This window comes from Lineus longissimus, chromosome 14 (genome assembly GCF_910592395.1).
Source record: "Lineus longissimus chromosome 14, tnLinLong1.2, whole genome shotgun sequence".
Lineage (NCBI taxonomy): Eukaryota > Metazoa > Nemertea > Pilidiophora > Heteronemertea > Lineidae > Lineus > Lineus longissimus.
The window spans coordinates 12,814,358-12,831,845 of NC_088321.1; the positions used below are offsets into that span (position 1 = coordinate 12,814,358).

The 17,488-nt window shown below is 42.8% G+C and overlaps 2 protein-coding genes across 14 annotated transcripts in view; one reads left to right on the forward strand and one right to left on the reverse strand.

The window, feature by feature from the left end:
* LOC135499239 (unconventional myosin-Va-like) overlaps positions 1 to 15,882 on the forward strand; it is a 51,980-nt gene extending 36,098 nt beyond the window's left edge. For 7 of the 13 annotated variants that reach the window (XM_064789899.1, XM_064789903.1, XM_064789906.1 and 4 more), the window contains 12 exons: positions 610 to 639; positions 3,403 to 3,480; positions 4,207 to 4,300; positions 7,323 to 7,379; positions 9,471 to 9,620; positions 10,039 to 10,190; positions 10,673 to 10,762; positions 11,183 to 11,333; positions 11,580 to 11,722; positions 11,978 to 12,135; positions 12,611 to 12,782; positions 13,547 to 15,882. In XM_064789899.1, the coding sequence (XP_064645969.1) occupies positions 610 to 639; positions 3,403 to 3,480; positions 4,207 to 4,300; positions 7,323 to 7,379; positions 9,471 to 9,620; positions 10,039 to 10,190; positions 10,673 to 10,762; positions 11,183 to 11,333; positions 11,580 to 11,722; positions 11,978 to 12,135; positions 12,611 to 12,782; positions 13,547 to 13,783 (1,512 nt within the window). In that variant the 3' untranslated portion in view covers positions 13,784 to 15,882. The remainder of the gene's footprint in view (positions 1 to 609; positions 640 to 3,402; positions 3,481 to 4,206; positions 4,301 to 7,322; positions 7,380 to 9,470; positions 9,621 to 10,038; positions 10,191 to 10,672; positions 10,763 to 11,182; positions 11,334 to 11,579; positions 11,723 to 11,977; positions 12,136 to 12,610; positions 12,783 to 13,546) is intronic. The other 6 variants (XM_064789900.1, XM_064789902.1, XM_064789911.1 and 3 more) reach the window with 3 other exon arrangements.
* Positions 13,972 to 14,679, reverse strand: LOC135498690 (uncharacterized). Its single transcript, XM_064789073.1, has one exon. It carries the CDS (start codon positions 14,677 to 14,679, stop codon positions 13,972 to 13,974), a length of 708 nt encoding a protein of 235 aa, XP_064645143.1.
* Positions 15,883 to 17,488: the final 1,606 nt, after the last annotated feature.

A 17,488-nucleotide genomic window follows, 5' to 3' on the forward strand; every position in this document is an offset into this window, starting at 1 on the left:
AAGATAGATCCGGCCAAAGGATCTCGGCTGACAACCACAAAGTTTTAAGTCCCATTTTATAAGATAGATCCGGCCAAAGGTTCTCGGCTGACAACCACAACGTTTTAAGTTCCATTTTATAAGATAGATCCGGCCAAAAGTTCTCGGCTGACAACCACAACGTTTTAAGTTCCATTTTATAAGATAGATCCGGCCAAAAGTTCTCGGCTGACAACCACCACATTTTAAGTCCCATTTTATAAGATAGACCCGGCCAAAGGTTCTCGGCTGACAACCACAACGTTTTAAGTCCCATTTTATAAGATAAATCCGGCCAAAGGTTCTTGGGTGACCTGTAGTAGTGTGATCACAGATAGTAATGGTTCACAGTGTCATAGTTGACCGGCTTTAGTTGACACCGTGAAAGAGCATTGTTTAGGCCCACCCTAAAGATAATCGCAACACCACCATCCCTTGGTAAATGCGATCTGGTCACAGCCGGGCAATTTAGGGTTAAATCATAAAAGAACCTTGGCGGTGAAAGACTTAATTGTATTAAAATAGGGTACCATAGCTGACATTGTTATAATTCTCTGTAGAGGTTTGCACATTTTTGGTTGAACTTTTCAGCAAAAAAAGTCAATGCGTCGTTCATCGAAGGTAGGGTTTAGGATGACATATTTCAGCAAGTTGGATACTAAAAATTCTTCCCTTAAGAATTAATTGCATTTGCATTCACCCAAGTCTTTGCTTGCAGCGTTTATGAGATGATATCTATTAATTACTACTCTTTATATGGTGTTTACAAGACACAAAGAGACTGTCATAAGTCAACATCAAATGGAAAAAGTCCAGAAATTGAGCCAATCCCAAAATGTGACCCGTCACAGCAAAACCAGGCGCATGTCGCACAGAAGATGAGCCTAAATGACACCAGAAGATAATGGAAGAAATTGATTTGCTCATATTTCACAAAAGGCAGACAATAGAGATATGGACAAACAGTCCGTCTCAACCTGCCAAGCTCGGAGCGACGTGCACCTGGTTTTGCTGTGACGGGTCATAAATGTGGTAGGCTTTTTGTCCAGAAAATATTTCATAGGTGGTTTGAGGAAGTGAAGACTAACTTACTGTGTTGAGGCAATGAAACAATAAGTTTCACCGCTGTGGTGACTCTTATATCAATCTTTGTGTGCCATGTATACTCTTGGTTTATATTTGATGATTTGCTCTCAATATTCATGTTTCATATCTCGTTTCATATTTCCTGACTAAACCGTGTCATATTCAACTTTTTCACAACTTTGTTTGTAAGTCCATAATGAAATGTCGGGTTAAAACCAAGATTCTATGACAGTGGATTCAATAAGAAATGTCAGTTGAGGTCAATTGGTGTAACGTGTATGATGAGACTGTTTCTCTCGATGAGAAATGGTCAAGAAGATGTGCTATGTTAAATTCGAGAGTTCTCTCTGAATGTAAATCATGTTATGCCACCACAAGTTAATCTGGGAGTAGAAAGGGAGGTGATCTATGTCCTCCGCATCCATGACACCGGACTCGTATTAAGCTGATGATGCAAGTTTGTGAATGGCTTCAATAGAAACTGATCTACAGTTACAGAATAGTGATAGTCCTGAAACGATCCCACTAATTACCGACCATCACAGACTCAAGGCGACTTTTGGTTCTTTCCTATAAATTTCTTATGACCAGAATGTCGATAATTACATTCTTTGTTCGGTTTTTAAGGATGCCTGGAAAATTTAACGCATTTGAATGAAGGGAATGTAAGAATTTTGTTAAAAGTCCGATCACAAAATTCAATGTCCCGCCATCTTTGTTTTGGTCGGAAAAGAGGAACAAAGATGGCGTTGCACTGACTTGAAATTTTTTGGTAGATTTTTTTTTACGATTCACAAATTACTCGACTTCCTCTTATTCAAAATTGATGAAATTTTCATTTATCATAAAAATCTTCATAAAGATCATGAAAATATACGATCTGGTGAACAGAACACTAAGGTTTAGCAGTTGTTTGCAGATAAAACTGATTGTCGGGGAATGTCAGAAATGGTCGGTAATTAGGAGGATCCTCCCAAAACAAGCTTGTCCGTCTCCTATGCAAGAATGAAATAGACAGTGAACGCACGAGTGACTTCAGGCAGTAGCATTAAGCGGGCACTGTCCAAGTCCCAGATACTTACAGCTTCTGTGTATTTTAGCAGGTTTTAAAGGCATGCTTACCCTCTTTCTTTACCCATAATTTGTAATTAAAACCCTGGAATGCCTTCTACAAGTCCAATTGAGATTTTAGTTAGACTGCCCTGGCAGGTCTCTGTACTGAAATTAGAACCTGGATGGGGGAGCTTAATTTAGGTTTGCCTTGGCTGAGATTTATCCGACTTTACGCTTTAACCCTGGTCCATATTGAAACTTATCATGAGAACTCTGGTTCTGGCATCTAAAATCTAAATTCCCTTCTGAAACAAAATTGGTTTATCGTCCGATATCAACAACAGTGGCAGTTACATTGTATATCCGACATTACACTTAAACGCATTAGCTACTGAAGATTTTTCATTCATTTCCTGTATTTCCCTGGAGCACGCGGAGAAACATACCTTGACCCAAGGATCAAGTGAAAAATCCGGCCTAAACTTTGTACAGCACCATATGTGACCCGTCACAGCAAAACCAGGCGCATGTCGCTCTGAGCTTGGCAGGTTGAGACGGACTGTTTGTTCATTTCTCTATTGTCTGCCTTTTGTGAAATATGAGCACATCAATCTCCTGGGGTCATTTAGGCTCATCTTCTGTGCCTGATTTTGCTGTGACGGGTCACATATGAAAATTTTGCATGCATTAAACACCTCGGATCATAACTCACCTGGAAATGGGATTCTAGTACCAAATTTCATCAACAGGTGTCTCTTCAAGTCATCTCAAATGATGTGTATCGATGCTGTATCCTGAAACGTTTCAGTTAAACTCAGATGAGCTGCTCAATTCGATGATTACCAAGTATAATTACCAACCTGTCTAGAGTCTGCGCGGACAGTGGGGATCAAACCATGGACCTCCTGACTGCTAGTCAAATCCGAGCAACGACACCGCCATGGCTCCCTCTGAAATAGATTTGATGCATGCATGTTATCATTTGCATTTTAATACTAACAATACTACATAATCATGTAGGATCTGTGTAGCCAGTTGAAGATGGCCTGCACAAAAGGCCTATTTTACATGTAATACATGTAGGCCTATGTGAAACAGACGCACAAAAACCGGCCAAATAGAAACGACACAGTATATTAAAATCAAAAGTATTCGAAATCATCTTTTTAGCTCATCTTTTGGGGAGTTTATACCATACCGTGTGATCGTTGTAGTCATCACCCGTAACCTCTGCAACTATTTCAGAATCTTACCCTTCCACCCGGAGCCAAGATCGAGGCAACCATGCAACATGAGATCACGAGAATGACAGGAGAAAACTTGGTAAGGAATCACTTGACTGATGTTGGCATTTCTTCTTCTACGATTGGAATTTGGAGATGCGTGCAAGACAGTCAGTCCGTTTATGATAACCAAGTCGGTTGTCCTAGAGAGTTCCACCACAAAGCCCTAGAGCTTTGAGCTTTGTGGTCAGGGTGGTGTCCTTTGGCCAGTATTCCTCCCTATTCTTCGTAAGGGAGCAGGTCTGAAGCCACAGAGCCCCAGAGCTTCGTGGTCAGGGCGGTGTCCGTTGGCCAGTATTCCTCCCTATTTTTCATAAGGGAGCAGGTCTGAAGCCACAAAGCCCTAGAGCTTTGTGGTCAGGGCGGTGTCCTTTGGCCAGTATTCCTCCCTATTCTTCTTAAGGGAGCAGGTCTGAAACATCTGAGCGAGAGTCTGGTCTCCAGCCCCCTATTCACATTGAGCAGATTCACGTAAACCTTATCTCAATCCGTGAGGTAGCATTTCAAATGCTGGGCTAGCTGGTCCATTACTATGAAAAGCATGCCATAAAAAATCAGTTTCTTAACTACCTGGAAGCAACTGGGGTGAGGGGTCATTTGCGCGGCGTGTTTAAAGCCGGTGCATCGTCATGGAGCTGCTCATGGGTGCTTTCTTGGGCCAAACCTTGAGGAGGATGCTGGAATTGTTCAATGGGTGAAGGCAGGGTGCCATCCAGAGTCTGTAAACCCCTCTAACATCATCTTGCTGGTTTTTCTTCTCCTTCAGGATCTGCGGGAACAAATTGACACGCTGCAAGAGACGATCAAAAAACTGAAAAAGGCTGTGAAGATCTATGCCAAGAGGTTAAAGAACCAGGAAGGTGAGTGGATTGCAAGACGGCCCAGTTATGCTTAGGCTCCAAGAACGTATTGCCAAGGAAGACTTTGCTATTCAGTTATGCTTCTTACAGATATTCGTACGACGCGCAAAGTCTAATAACTGACCTTAACACCTTTGTGCCCAATGACGTAGATCTACATCACTAATGCTCAACCGTTTGGTGCCCAATGACGTAGATCTACGTCACTTATGCTCAACCGTTTGGTGCCCAATGTCGTAGATGTACGTCACTTATGCTCAACCGTTTGGTGCCCAATGTCGTAGATGTACGTCACTTATGCTCAACCGTTTGGTGCCCAATGACGTAGATCTATGTCTTTGGACAGGTCCCATCGACTGTGATAATTGTCTCTTTGAAACAATGTGGGCGTTCCACATCACATACATAAATTAGATTTTAGAAACCAAGAAACTTGATGTGGGCATCTCACATCACATACACAAATGAGCTTTAGAAACCAAGAAACCTTACTTCATTTGCTCGATTTTTTGGTGGCGGTTTTTAGATGTCATGATGTTGAGGTTTAGGAATTAACAAAATTGCTTCCCAGCCGTAATGATTTTGGTGGCTGTGTCCCTCACTCACCGATATATCTCCATGTTGTTCCCTTGCAGAGCTAGTCTCAGGTATAGCCTTCAATGCTTGTTCCGGCTTGTACTAACACGCATGTGGGGTGACTCTAACACCTGAATGAAGTGTTCTTCAGCTTTCATTGTCATAATGACACTAACTTATTTGAAAGAGTGATTAAATATGGACCTTTTGCTTTATCTTGATGTCAGTAATCTGTACGTGTTTAAACCATCTCACCTGCTGGATGTGGCGTAGGCATCAGTTGTCGATTACATCAAGTTGTTGCTCTTTAGTCAGAGTAGATGCCCATTTCTCGACGCTGTATAGCAATGTTGAAGTGACGACAGCATTGATTGTAAATGCCCATGCCCATAAATGAGTTCCACCATTTAATTGCCCTTTGGCAGCCAAGGCATCGAAGCTCACTGCCAGGTCTACCACTGGGCTTTCAAAGTCTTCGACCCCAGGAACTTGAAATTGTCAGATGATACATCCTTGAAGCCAACTTGTGCCACTGTCTCCCCAATCCCAAACCCTTAGTCTTTGGTTTGGCAATAGGGAGTCCCACTTCACCTCATGATCATGCGCAAGGGATTGGATTGCCTGGTTACTTTGGGGCCCACCCTACTTGGCTGTGGTAGATCTGTCCTACTAAGCTGCATGAACATTCTCTGCATGTTCGGATAGGGTGGTACTACCTAATGTAGGGCCGGAGGGGGGGTATAGAAGCAGCTCGGAGAGGCATCGAAAAAAAACAATCTTTGAGTTCTCCACAGGGTTTTCTTAAGGTAGGGTGATACCCTTGGTATTCAAGAGGTTTTGCCAGTGTTCATCACAAGGTAGGGTGGCCAGCAATTTAAGTTAGGGCGGCCCTATAGAAATCTAGAGCAAGGGAGGGTGGCTGCTTCCAAGGGATGGTGGTTAGCTGCCAAGGTGGGGACAAATGGCGTTGTGGAGAACGCTGCCTTGATGAGGAGCTCTTGAGCTATGGTGGTGGGGGCTATGAGAAAACATGGATCGAAAGATGCTGTTTGCCACTTCTCGACTTGTTCTCCATGCAGACGTATCGGGGACTTTCACTTCAGCAGGTTCAAAATTCACGCCCACATCAAGTATCCCAATCGATTTAACGTACGACATACACATCATGCACATGTTGACGGATGTAAATCAGTGTCCCTATCACATATTACGCATCTGGAATGTGTAAAGTGATAAAACACCATATGATGTGGATACGTAAACACGGGCGTGAATTTTGAACTTGCCGAAAGTCTCTCATATTCTATCATCTTCTCTCTGCCATTATTGGCCTCCACTTTCTTACATCACTGTACATATTTGTAATTAGACTGAGGGTTGGCCTCCGCCATAGTGCCCACGGTCAGGCACCTGGGTTGTGTTTTATTTAGCGATAATTTTATTCCCCATACGAATGTGAATAGTTTCGATGAGTTGTGAGACAGGCGGTTAATGTAAATAGTATTGTTGATGTTCAGACAATCAATACAGTGCGGTAGCCATTTCTATTGTAATACATCTCAAATCAAACAACGAGTAGATAATGTGGTTTTAAATGCTTTTTGGCTGCTTCTTCTTCTGCATTAAGATTTTCATAACTATTATAACCTCAAGTCGTGTGCCGCGACAAAATCGGCTGTTTGTTGCAGGTCTTCGGCTGTTCCCCATAGCTTAGTCTTCAGTGACAATGGGTGATATGAATAAAGACTAGCAAACGCTTTTACTCCGGTTTTGTACAGGAAGGCCTAGTGTAAATGTACATGGAGATTTAGATAAAAGCATTTGCTAGTCTTTATTCATATCACCCAATGGCTCCGGCCAAAATTCCTGTCTTCTTTTCATCAAGGGACAGTCCTGCAGAATGTGCCTTGGCGTTTGGTCGCCGAGTCCATATTCGCAGGAAGCAGTTGGATGGAGCCCAAGTCTCTTCAGGTGCTGGTGGGGTTTGCAGTGCCCTGTACGGAGTCGATAGATGGAGCTGCTTCTCTATTTTCGACCAACACTAGCGGTTTTAGTTACCTATTACCATAACCGCTGGCTTTGGCTTTGACCAGGCTTTGTTAGCGCATAGTGCATTAACACTGTCAACTCTGGTTCATTATAAATCGAGGTGTTTTAGAATATTTCACTTTGTTGAATGGTGATACATGTAACTGTAAACAAATTCAAACGTAAGGACTGATTGAGTGAAGCTTTTCTTCATTCTGGAATATTTGTTCTTCAAAGAAACGATGACATGTATACAGTCATATTCATGTGATAAAATATGATAATTTGTGAACGCTTCAAATAATATCCAAGATAATTTGATGCATCTGCTAACTGTTGCACTTACTGCTCACCCTCCCACCGTTACTTCACTAATCCACTAACCCGCTTTTCCTTCCTTCACCCTGCCTCCCTCTAGGATTTTTACGCCGTTCGTCTACGATAGGTTCAGTCATGTCGCCAATGAGCCCATGTGGTAAGATATTGCTTGCCGAAAACAATAGCGAGTTCAGCTAATCAAAAAATCTATATTCGTATTGATTTTACATATGACGAAGGTAATTAGTGACGCAGTCATACGTAAAATTGATACGGATACATCAATCAAAAGAGGGATTTTTTGATTCGTTGGAGCTTTTCAAGGTTGTGTGTAAATGATGTTGTCATTTGCTTCTGAGTTTAAAACTCCCCTTTTGTTTCTTTGAATGATTTCCCGTTTTGTTGGCAAGAAAAATTGAGTATTATTTATATTCTATATCCTTTCATCTGTGAATAAGGTTATTCAGGTACCTCTTGTTGTGACTGTTAGTTATCACCTAAAACAAAAAGTACATTGTATACTTTAGACATTTTTGTTTAGGGTTGACCATAGGCATTACCATTTTGACAAGAACTTTAATTCCTAAAGAAATAAGAAGTCCTCCGAAATAAAGTGAATGCCCATTTAAAACATTGGTTGCTGTTCTCTGGAAAACAATGAACAGACTCCCACCCTTAAATTGGCGTTTACTTCATTTTGAAAGTGTTCAAAAGCCTATAGGATTTCAAGTTCTAGCCAAAATGGAGTGCCTACATGTATATGGTCAACCCTTATTTAAGGACTTATAAAATTAGCCCATATTGAGGCATACTGTTTGGATGAAGTAAAACGTCTTGAATCAAGAGCCAGAATGTTGAGATGTATAATATGGTAAACTGCCAGATTTTTGATAAAAATAATAAAAATCATCATCATAATATCTCCTTTGTGCACACCCTTGAGGAGTTACAACCTGCTTGCTTGTGTGCATGTTTCAAATCTTGGTTCATTTGTTGTACATGTATATTCTTGACTGAGTGTGACCACAGGAACCTGCACCCCAGAGACCAGTAGACACCCAAGAGAACATGATAAGTATATACTCTCTTGGGGTGTCTCTTGGGGTGCAGGTTCCTGTGGTGTGACCTCCTTACATGTCTAATGCTTGCAGGTTACTGGTCTTGGGGGGAGGGGGTTGTTAGGTGTTAGGGGAGATGATAACATGTATATTCTTGACCGAGTGTGACCGCAGGAACCTGCACCCCAGAGACCAGTAGACATCCCAGAGAACATAATAAGTATATACTCTCTTGGGGTGTCTCTTGGGGTGCAGGTTCCTGTGGTGTGACCTCCTTACATGTCTAATGCTTGCAGGTTACTGGTCTTGGGGGGAGGGGGGTGTTAGGTGTTAGGGGAGATGATAACATGTATATTCTTGACCGAGTGTGACCGCAGGAACCTGCACCCCAGAGACCAGTAGACATCCCAGAGAACATAATAAGTATATACTCTCTTGGGGTGTCTCTTGGGGTGCAGGTTCCTGTGGTGTGACCTCCTAACATGTCAAATGCTTGCAGGTTACTGGTATTGGGGTGGCTTGTGTTAGGGGAGATGATCCAGGAATGATAACATGCTGTTTGACGTGGGAGAGTCATCTGTTGTCTGAGAGATGTACATGTGTTTAATAGTTGCACCTAGATAGTCGTTGAACCATCTAATTGGTTGAGTGCCTTCCCTTTCGTGTTTGTTTAACACTTTTGCTACTGCTCCCGGTATTTACCGGGTCCATACACTGCGTTCTATTGGCCGGCCGTAATGTGAACTGCTAAATTCTCATCAAGTTCTATCGCTCACGACAGTTCGTATAAAATATTGGTTGATTACGTCTGAAAAATGAGATGGCAGCACTACTCATGATTCAATGAAGACCTCGTCTCGAAGATTGGGTAATGCTTGCTATTTCACAACGAAAGTTGCAACGTTTCCTAAGCCACTTCTGAATCCCTAAGATTTGGTCAAACATGCTATTTTACAATGAAAATTTGTCTAAGTATAGTTGATATCCAGTCCATCCAATCTATCTCGGGTGTGAGATAGGGGTACATGGACTTTACACTGCCGAAACCCTGGGGTAATGAAAGAGTAAACATGTTTTCGCAGTATTGTGTTGTATGTTGTATGTTGTATTGTACATTGTACATTGAACATTGTATACTGTATACTGTATACTGTATATTGTATTGTGTATTGTACTTGTATCACCTTCAGGTCCTGATGTCCTCCAGGAGATTGAGAAGATAGCACGCTCAGAATCAGATGACGCCATGCCAAGCATCAAATACCAGGAGCGCGAATATCGAGGAATGTTAGAATACAAGAAGGAGGACGAACCGATGCTTGTCAAAAATCTTATCATAGGTGAGTGACCTCTGTTTAAGAGTCCTTAAAGGACCAATTGCTTTATTATGGGCGTTATTACCAAGCTGTTGGCTGCCTAGTCTCCTTCTATTGTACAGTTGCACTTCCAATCATGAAATAACACATGAAAGGGAAAATTTCAAAAACTGACTGAATTATCACGCTATTCCAATTTTGATCCTAACCGGACGCTAGCGAGGCCCCCGTGCAGAGAAAATTTTTGTGCAGAGAAAATTTTTGTGCGGACAGATCCATGGCGACGAGCTGCGTGGAGACCAAAATCTACAGGACAATGTCGTTGCTCTGGTAGCCTAAAAAGTAAGGGCCTTGAGAAATCTAGGTGCTCAAAAAAGTGAGCAACTTCATTTTCTAAAGGACAAAACGTGGTATTTATGTTTTACTTCTCTCCATCTTGCAGACTTAAAACCAAAGATAGCAGTGAACCTCTTGCCAGGGTTGCCGGCCTATGTGTTGTTTATGTGTATACGCCACACAGACTCGGTAAACGATGATGATAAGGTGCGCACGCTACTCTCGGCCACGATTAGCGGAATCAAAAAAGTCGTCAAGGTGAGTATTCAAATCTAATGCAATATCTCGAAAATCAGCTTGAAAACACATTAAAGGTCTAAAATCAGAAATTAAAAAAAATCCAAAAAATTTATAATGATTTTTTTCAAAGCCCATCTCAAAATGTAGGCCTACCCCCAAAACGAATCCAGATGGAAACCCTGACAATATTTAAGTATCAGTGCACATGTTCCAGCCACTTTTCAGTGCTTCTTCTTTTTCATGAAGCCATGTCGGAGTTTTATCTTGAACTCTTAATAAACATACTGTAGAACAGAAAAATATCATGTGCAGGAAACTTTCGTGAATTCCAAAGGTAAGTCATAAAGGTGAGCATCGGATAATTTGACATTCGTTTCATCTGGCAATTGGTCCCATCTGATATTTTTCTCCGATTACGGGATTCGGGTCTCATATGTGCACACGTGACATTGATGCAAACATATTTTTTCAATAACAAATGAGATAAATTGTTGTTTCAGAAACGGCACGAGGATGTTGAAACTGTGACAATGTGGCTGGGAAACACGTGTCGACTCTTACACAATCTGAAACAATACAGTGGAGAGAAGGTAAGACTGGGTCATGTTCGAACGGCCAACAAATATTTTACACTTCCTTGAATTAACATAAAAACTGATCGAAATATATATACAACATATTTCGATACATTGCATCCCATTTGCAGCACACAGCATATTTTGATACATTACATTCCATTTGCAGCTCAAACCATATTTTGATACATTACCTCCCATTTGCAGCTCAAACCATATTTTGATACATTACCTCCCATTTGCAGCTCAAACCATATTTTGATACATTACCTCCCATTTGTAGCACAAAACATATTTTGATACATTACCTCCCATTTGCAGCTCAAACCATATTTTGATACATTACCTCCCATTTGCAGCTCAAACCATATTTTGATACATTACCTCCCATTTGCAGCTCAAACCATATTTTGATACGTTACGTTTCCATTGCAGGCCTTCCAGAGTGATAATACCATGAAACAAAATGAGCACTGTCTCCAGAACTTTGATCTTTCCGAGTACAGACAGGTGTTGAGTGACTTGGCAGTGTGGATCTACCAGGGTCTCATAAAGCTCATGCAACAGACCCTGCAACCAATGATAGGTAGGAACTTTATCAATCTTCAGCATCGCTGCTGATGCTACCAAATTGGTCAATTTCAGCAAGACACATAGAATACTGGATATAGGTTTTCGGTAAGAAAGTTGGCTGTCCGAGTGAGATCCACTACAGGGCCCCAGGGCTTTGTGGTCAGGGTGGCATCCTTTGGCCAGTATTCCTCTCTATTATTCATTATGCAGCAGATAAATTATATAAAATACAGTTTTGATTGTTTAATTCTGTTTCCAGTGTCAGCCATACTAGAACATGAGGCTATCTCGGGCCTGTCTGGTTCAAAACCGACCGGGATGAGGGGCCGGACCAGTAGCAATGCTGGAGAGTTGGAGGACACGCGGTCAAAACGATACGGTCTCGATTCCATGATGAAGATGGTAGGTGACCTGCGTTGTAAACCCTTTCACTGCGGTAGCCAGGGGGCATAGTAATCTTTTCTCTGTTGATTCAGCAAGCTCTGGTCTTGGGGAAGCCATTGCAAAACAACATTATTGAGTTATCTCTGATAGTTTCTTTTTCCTGGGGGTCTGAAAAGGGGTGTTTGGGGCTGAAGCGTGTGCCCTGAAAGTGTTTCACGTTAAAAATATCAAGACACTGGTCTGTGTTTTAATCCATGTCTGATCTTATTGCAGCTAAATCATTTCCATAAGGTTCTCCAGAACCACGGTATCGACCCGGAGCTGGTCAAACAAGTGTTCACGCAGTTGCTCTACTTCATCTGTGCAGGTGCTCTGAACAACCTCCTCCTACGCAAGGAGATGTGCCACTGGTCAAAGGGCATGCAGATACGGTAAGTGTGAGAACATGCATCATCGTTTGCGAGGCAAGGAGAGGTGGAATCATACCTCGTATTCAACATGCCTAGTGGGTCCTCTGGTCGTAGACATCACTGGTGCACAGATGGGATACAGTTGTGTTCCCGCATCTGGTTTTTACCGGGACATGGTCGTCATATTGACCATTATGCCCAGGGCCTTACTGCGGAGGAGGGGGAGTCAACCCAAGCCAGTCATGTTTCTCATTTCGTTGGGTCTTTTGCTTGCCCTGGTGGAGACACCAGATACAAGGAGCCTCAGTTTTGAGTTTCGTTCGAAGGACTGTGAAGGGCCAGGATTTTTTTCCCTCAAATCCCAGCTGGGTCATCCAGAATACAAATCCTGGGTCCTGCCCTGGATCGAACCCGGGCCCTATTACGTAGTAGCCCGCAGTGTTAACAACAAGACTATGAGGCTCCCCTTGTCAGTTGAGATGATTGTTTGCTTCAGGTATAACATCAGCCACGTTGAACAATGGATGCGGGACAATAAGCTTCAGGAGGCTGGCACGCTGGCCACGTTAGAGCCCATCATCCAGGCGTCGCAACTCCTCCAGGCTAGGAAGTCTGAGTCGGACGTGGAGAGTATTGCAGAGATGTGTTCTAAACTCACTGTGGCTCAGGTAACGATTCATTATCTAAAGTGTTTTTCATATCGTTCTGGCCAAAGGTACTCAGATGAACTCAGGAATGTGACCAGATCACATTTACCAAAGACAGCGGTGTTGCAGAACACTAGATTATCCTTGAGGTGGGCCTAACCTTTGCTGAAGAAATGAAGTATATACAGTGGAACCTCCCTTAGCAGACACCTCTCTATTAAGGACAACCTCCATATTAAGGATACTAGTTTCGGTCCCGAATTGTTTCTATTCAACTTGACCTCTCTAATCAGGACACCTCTCTAATAAGGACAGCACTTGTCAGTCCCATGGGTGTCCTTATTAGAGAGATTCTGCTGTACATGTATAGCTCTCTCATGGTGACAACAAAAGCCGGCTGCCAAGGGCTGTGTACTATTCGTGATCACACTATTACAATCTAGTGGCAAGAGGTCAGCCAAGTACCTTTGACTGGATCTATCTGAAAAACACTTTATTACACTACATTACATGGCCTGGTTGTTTAAAACAGATTTTATCACTGACACTGACGTTATCTTGGCATTTTACCCTTCAGTTCAGTCAAAACTTATGGGAATCAGCCAATTTAAATATTTTTCAACTAAATTGGGCTGATTAGGTTTTAGAAAACCTGCAAGTAGACTCTCGAGAACGAATACAAAAATAATAGTGGGTCCGTTTTGACCATGGGCCGATTTGGTCAGGGGTCGATTTGGCTGGTTTGCGCAAAAACTTTTAAAATATTATCTTCTTCTTTTCTACAGATTGTTAAGATCCTCAACCTCTACACGCCAGTGAATGAATTCGAGGAGAGAGTCCCCATAGCGTTCATCCGCAAAATCCAGGAGAAGTTAAAGGCACGACAAGAGGTCGGCGCCACATTACTGATGGACACGAAACTCTCTTTCCCCGTCACCTTCCCTTTCAACCCATCATCGATCGGGTTGGAAACCCTGCAAGTCCCTGAGGTGCTTAGTCTTGCGTTCTTGAAGAGGGTGTAGTGCCGTCTGGCGGCGGCGGGGAGACTTACATTCCGTAGTATGCGAAACGGGCGACTTCCATCTGATCAGATTGTTGGAGTTGACCCCAAGTTATATGTTATTCCATGTGAAATGTTTCCAGATAGATCTGGCCAAAGGTACTTGGCTGACCTCTTGTAACTAAACTGTAATGTCATGATCATGAATAGTTATGGTGCTGGGCTGTCGGAGTGGGGCAGTGGGTACTGGGCTGTCGAAGTGGGGCAGTGGGTACTGGGCTGTCGGAGTGGGACAGTGGGTACTGGGCTGTCGGAGTGGGACAGTGGGTACTTGGCTGTCGGAGTGGGGCAGTGGGTACTGGGTTGTCGGAGTGGGGCAGTGGGTACTGGGCTGTCGGAGTGGGGCAGTGGGTGCTGGGCTGTCAGAGTGGGACAGTGGGTACTGGGCTGTCGGAGTGGGGCAGTGGGTACTGGGCTGTCGAAGTGGGGCAGTGGGTACTGGGCTGTCGGAGTGGGACAGTTGGTACTTGGCTGTCGGAGTGGGACAGTGGGTACTGGGTTGTCGGAGTGGGGCAGTGGGTACTGGGCTGTCGGAGTGGGACAGTGGGTACTGGGCTGTCGGAGTGGGGCAGTGGGTGCTGGGCTGTCGGAGTGGGGCAGTGGGTACTGGGCTGTCGGAGTGGGGCAGTGGGTACTGGGTTGTCGGAGTGGGGCAGTGGGTACTGGGTTGTCGGAGTGGGGCAGTGGGTACTGGGCTGTCGGAGTGGGGCAGTGGGTACTGGGCTGTCGGAGTGGGACAAAGGAAACATCAGCGCCTGTCACCTCTGAGGTCCCGGGTTCGATTCCCGGTCGGCCCGGTATATCATGTGATGGAGAGGGCGACTCCTTTCGACAGCGTAGGTTTCCTCCTACGTACATTACAAGCGGCCAATATGGTTTTTAGAGCTAATAATGTCCTACATTTGTAGTTCACGCTCAGCTTTCAACTCAATGTTGTTTTTAATAGTAACGGTACACAGCGCTAGGCAGCCAGCTTAAGTTTACACGCTATAAGAGCTATACTCAGTTTCTTCAGCATTAGTAAGGCCTGCCCTGAGAATATTCTAATGTTGTGTAAACACCAATATCTTTTGGTAAATGTGATCTGGTCACATTCCTGAGTTCAATCTAGTGTTGCGCAACACCACTATCTTTTGGTAAATGTGATCTGGTCACATTCACGAGTTCAACTACATATAAGTACCTTTGGCCAGAAAGATATGAAAAACACTTTAGTCAAGCTTATACTGTCTCGAGTAGGTGCGAGGTATGCCTCATCTAGCTTATCAACAATTCAGGCACTATTCACTAATCCTTTTCAGTCCTCCAGGGCCCGGTTGTTAAAACTGGTGTTAACTTTACTTGGCCTTATAAAGTCTAATGGACTTAACTGAAGGCGATGCATGTAGGGCCGAGTTAATAAGTTACACTAACGTTAGTCAAACTAGGTCAAGGTCAGTTTTGGAGTATTCGGGCTAAAACAGCATGTTGACATTTGTGACCTGACACAGCATAACCAGGCGCATGTCGCACAGAAGATGAGCCTAAATGACACAGGAGATACATAATGGCAGAAATTGATGTACTCAGACTTCACAAAATGTAGACAACAGTATTAAAGATGAACAACCGGGTCGTCTCGACCTGTCAAGCTCAAAGCAACAAGTGCCTGGTTTTGCTGTGATGGGTCACATTCTAGAAAAGGGGTGCACAGCGAGAAAGACGTGCGCGAATTGCGTCACTGGGCAGAGTGAATTTGTGACAGAGAGATCCAGTGGACAGTGCTATTCGTTGCATACATAATTGAGTTGTATAGTGTTATTATTTAGGAACCAGTCAATTTGTTTCGCCACGTGTAGATTTGCCGGTAGAGTGGCGATAGTGAACATATTAGAATGAATCTATTTATTATGACTATTATTATAACTAATATAATTGTGATTGTCGGTAGAGAAGTTGTTTGTACATCTGTTCTTATGTCTCTATTGACTACATTTTCTGTTGAGTATATAGTGTTTTTCATATATGTGACTCGCTCTACCAAAACTAGGCGCTTGTCGCATCTGAACTCGACAGGTTGATACGGACTTGTTGTTCATTTCCCTATTGTAGACCTTTTGTAAAATCTATTACAGACTGATTTGGTCACATTTCACAAAAGGTCTACAATAGGGAAATGAACAACAAGTCCGTATCAACCTGTCAAGTTCAGATGCGACAAGCGCCTAGTTTTGGTAGAGCGGGTCACATATAGTGTTTTTCACATAGATCTGGCCTAAAACGTACTTGGCTGATCTATTGTCACTAGACTGAAATAGTGTGATCACAATACACAGCCCTGGCAAGCCAGTGTCATAGTTGACCAGCTAGTTGACACCGTTTAAGAGCATTGGGTAAGCTAACTACGGATAATCTAGTGTTGTGCAACACCACTATCTTTTGGTAAATGTGATCTGGTCACATTCCTGAGTTCAATCTAGTGTTGTGCAACAGCACTATCTTTTGGTAAATGTGATCTGGTCACATTCCTTAGTTCAATCTAGTGTTGTGCAACACCACTATCTTTTGGTAAATGTGATCTGGTCACATTTCAGAGTCAACTAAGTACCTTTGGCCAGAACGATATGAAAGACACTTTAGCAATTGCGGAATTTAGTCTACCGCATATAAAAACATCCCGAGGAAATGAGGGGTAATGTTTGCTTCCTCAGCACTGCACACAAACCCCTTAGACATTCACTACCCCTCTTTGGCTGAATTAGTTCTAGCTCAAAAGAAATTACGCCAAATCAGAGCGTTGCTAATGCTAGCATTTGATTCTAAGAATCGAAGGCATTTTCATCAGTTGGTTATTTTGTCGATAGAGAAGAAAGCACTGTCTTCTCCGAGGAGCGCTCTTCAACCTCAATTTTAAGATTTCTGAGTTACATTTCCACTCATACAAATCGTTACAATTGTGGGTACTGGAACCAAGGTTGACAGTTAAATCTCAGGTGCTTGTGTGTTAATATTTTTACTGACTTAAATGGTGATGTAGTACATCTGTACTGTTGCTCCTAGAGGGGAAATGTCTTGGGGGGTTTGGGAGCAGAGCCAGAGAAGCGAATATAACTGCTGATTTCCTTGGTATGTATGAAAAAAGAGTAAAGTTGCAAACTCGTAGCGTCACAAACATTTCACAGTTTCAAGTACACAGCTTGAAGGTCGCTGTGAACAGACTTTTGGCCGAAGAGTTTTCAGAAAACTTTCATTGGCTACCTCATTCTGTTCAAATCCACCCCAACGTAAGGTACATGTATCAAGATAAGATCAGATTTTGATTACCAGTAGCCGTAAAGACACAGAAAATCGTTGTTTCTCTGTGATATATGTATTGAATAGAGTGAAAAATCTACATCAGTACGAATATGTATCAAGATAAGATCAGATTTTGATTACCAGTAGCCGTAAAGACACAGAAAATCGTCATTTCTCTGTGATATATGTATTGAATAGAGTGAAAGATCTACATCAGTACTTGGCTTAATTTATTAGCATCTGGCAAATTTTTTGTAGTGTAGATGCAACTCCACGTTAAATCCGTTCGTAGGGCCTACTGCTTGTGCACTATACCTCTTTTTCAATAATCTATGATACATTGTACTACGTTAATCTACGTTAATCAACTAGCTAACGTAAAGTATCTGTA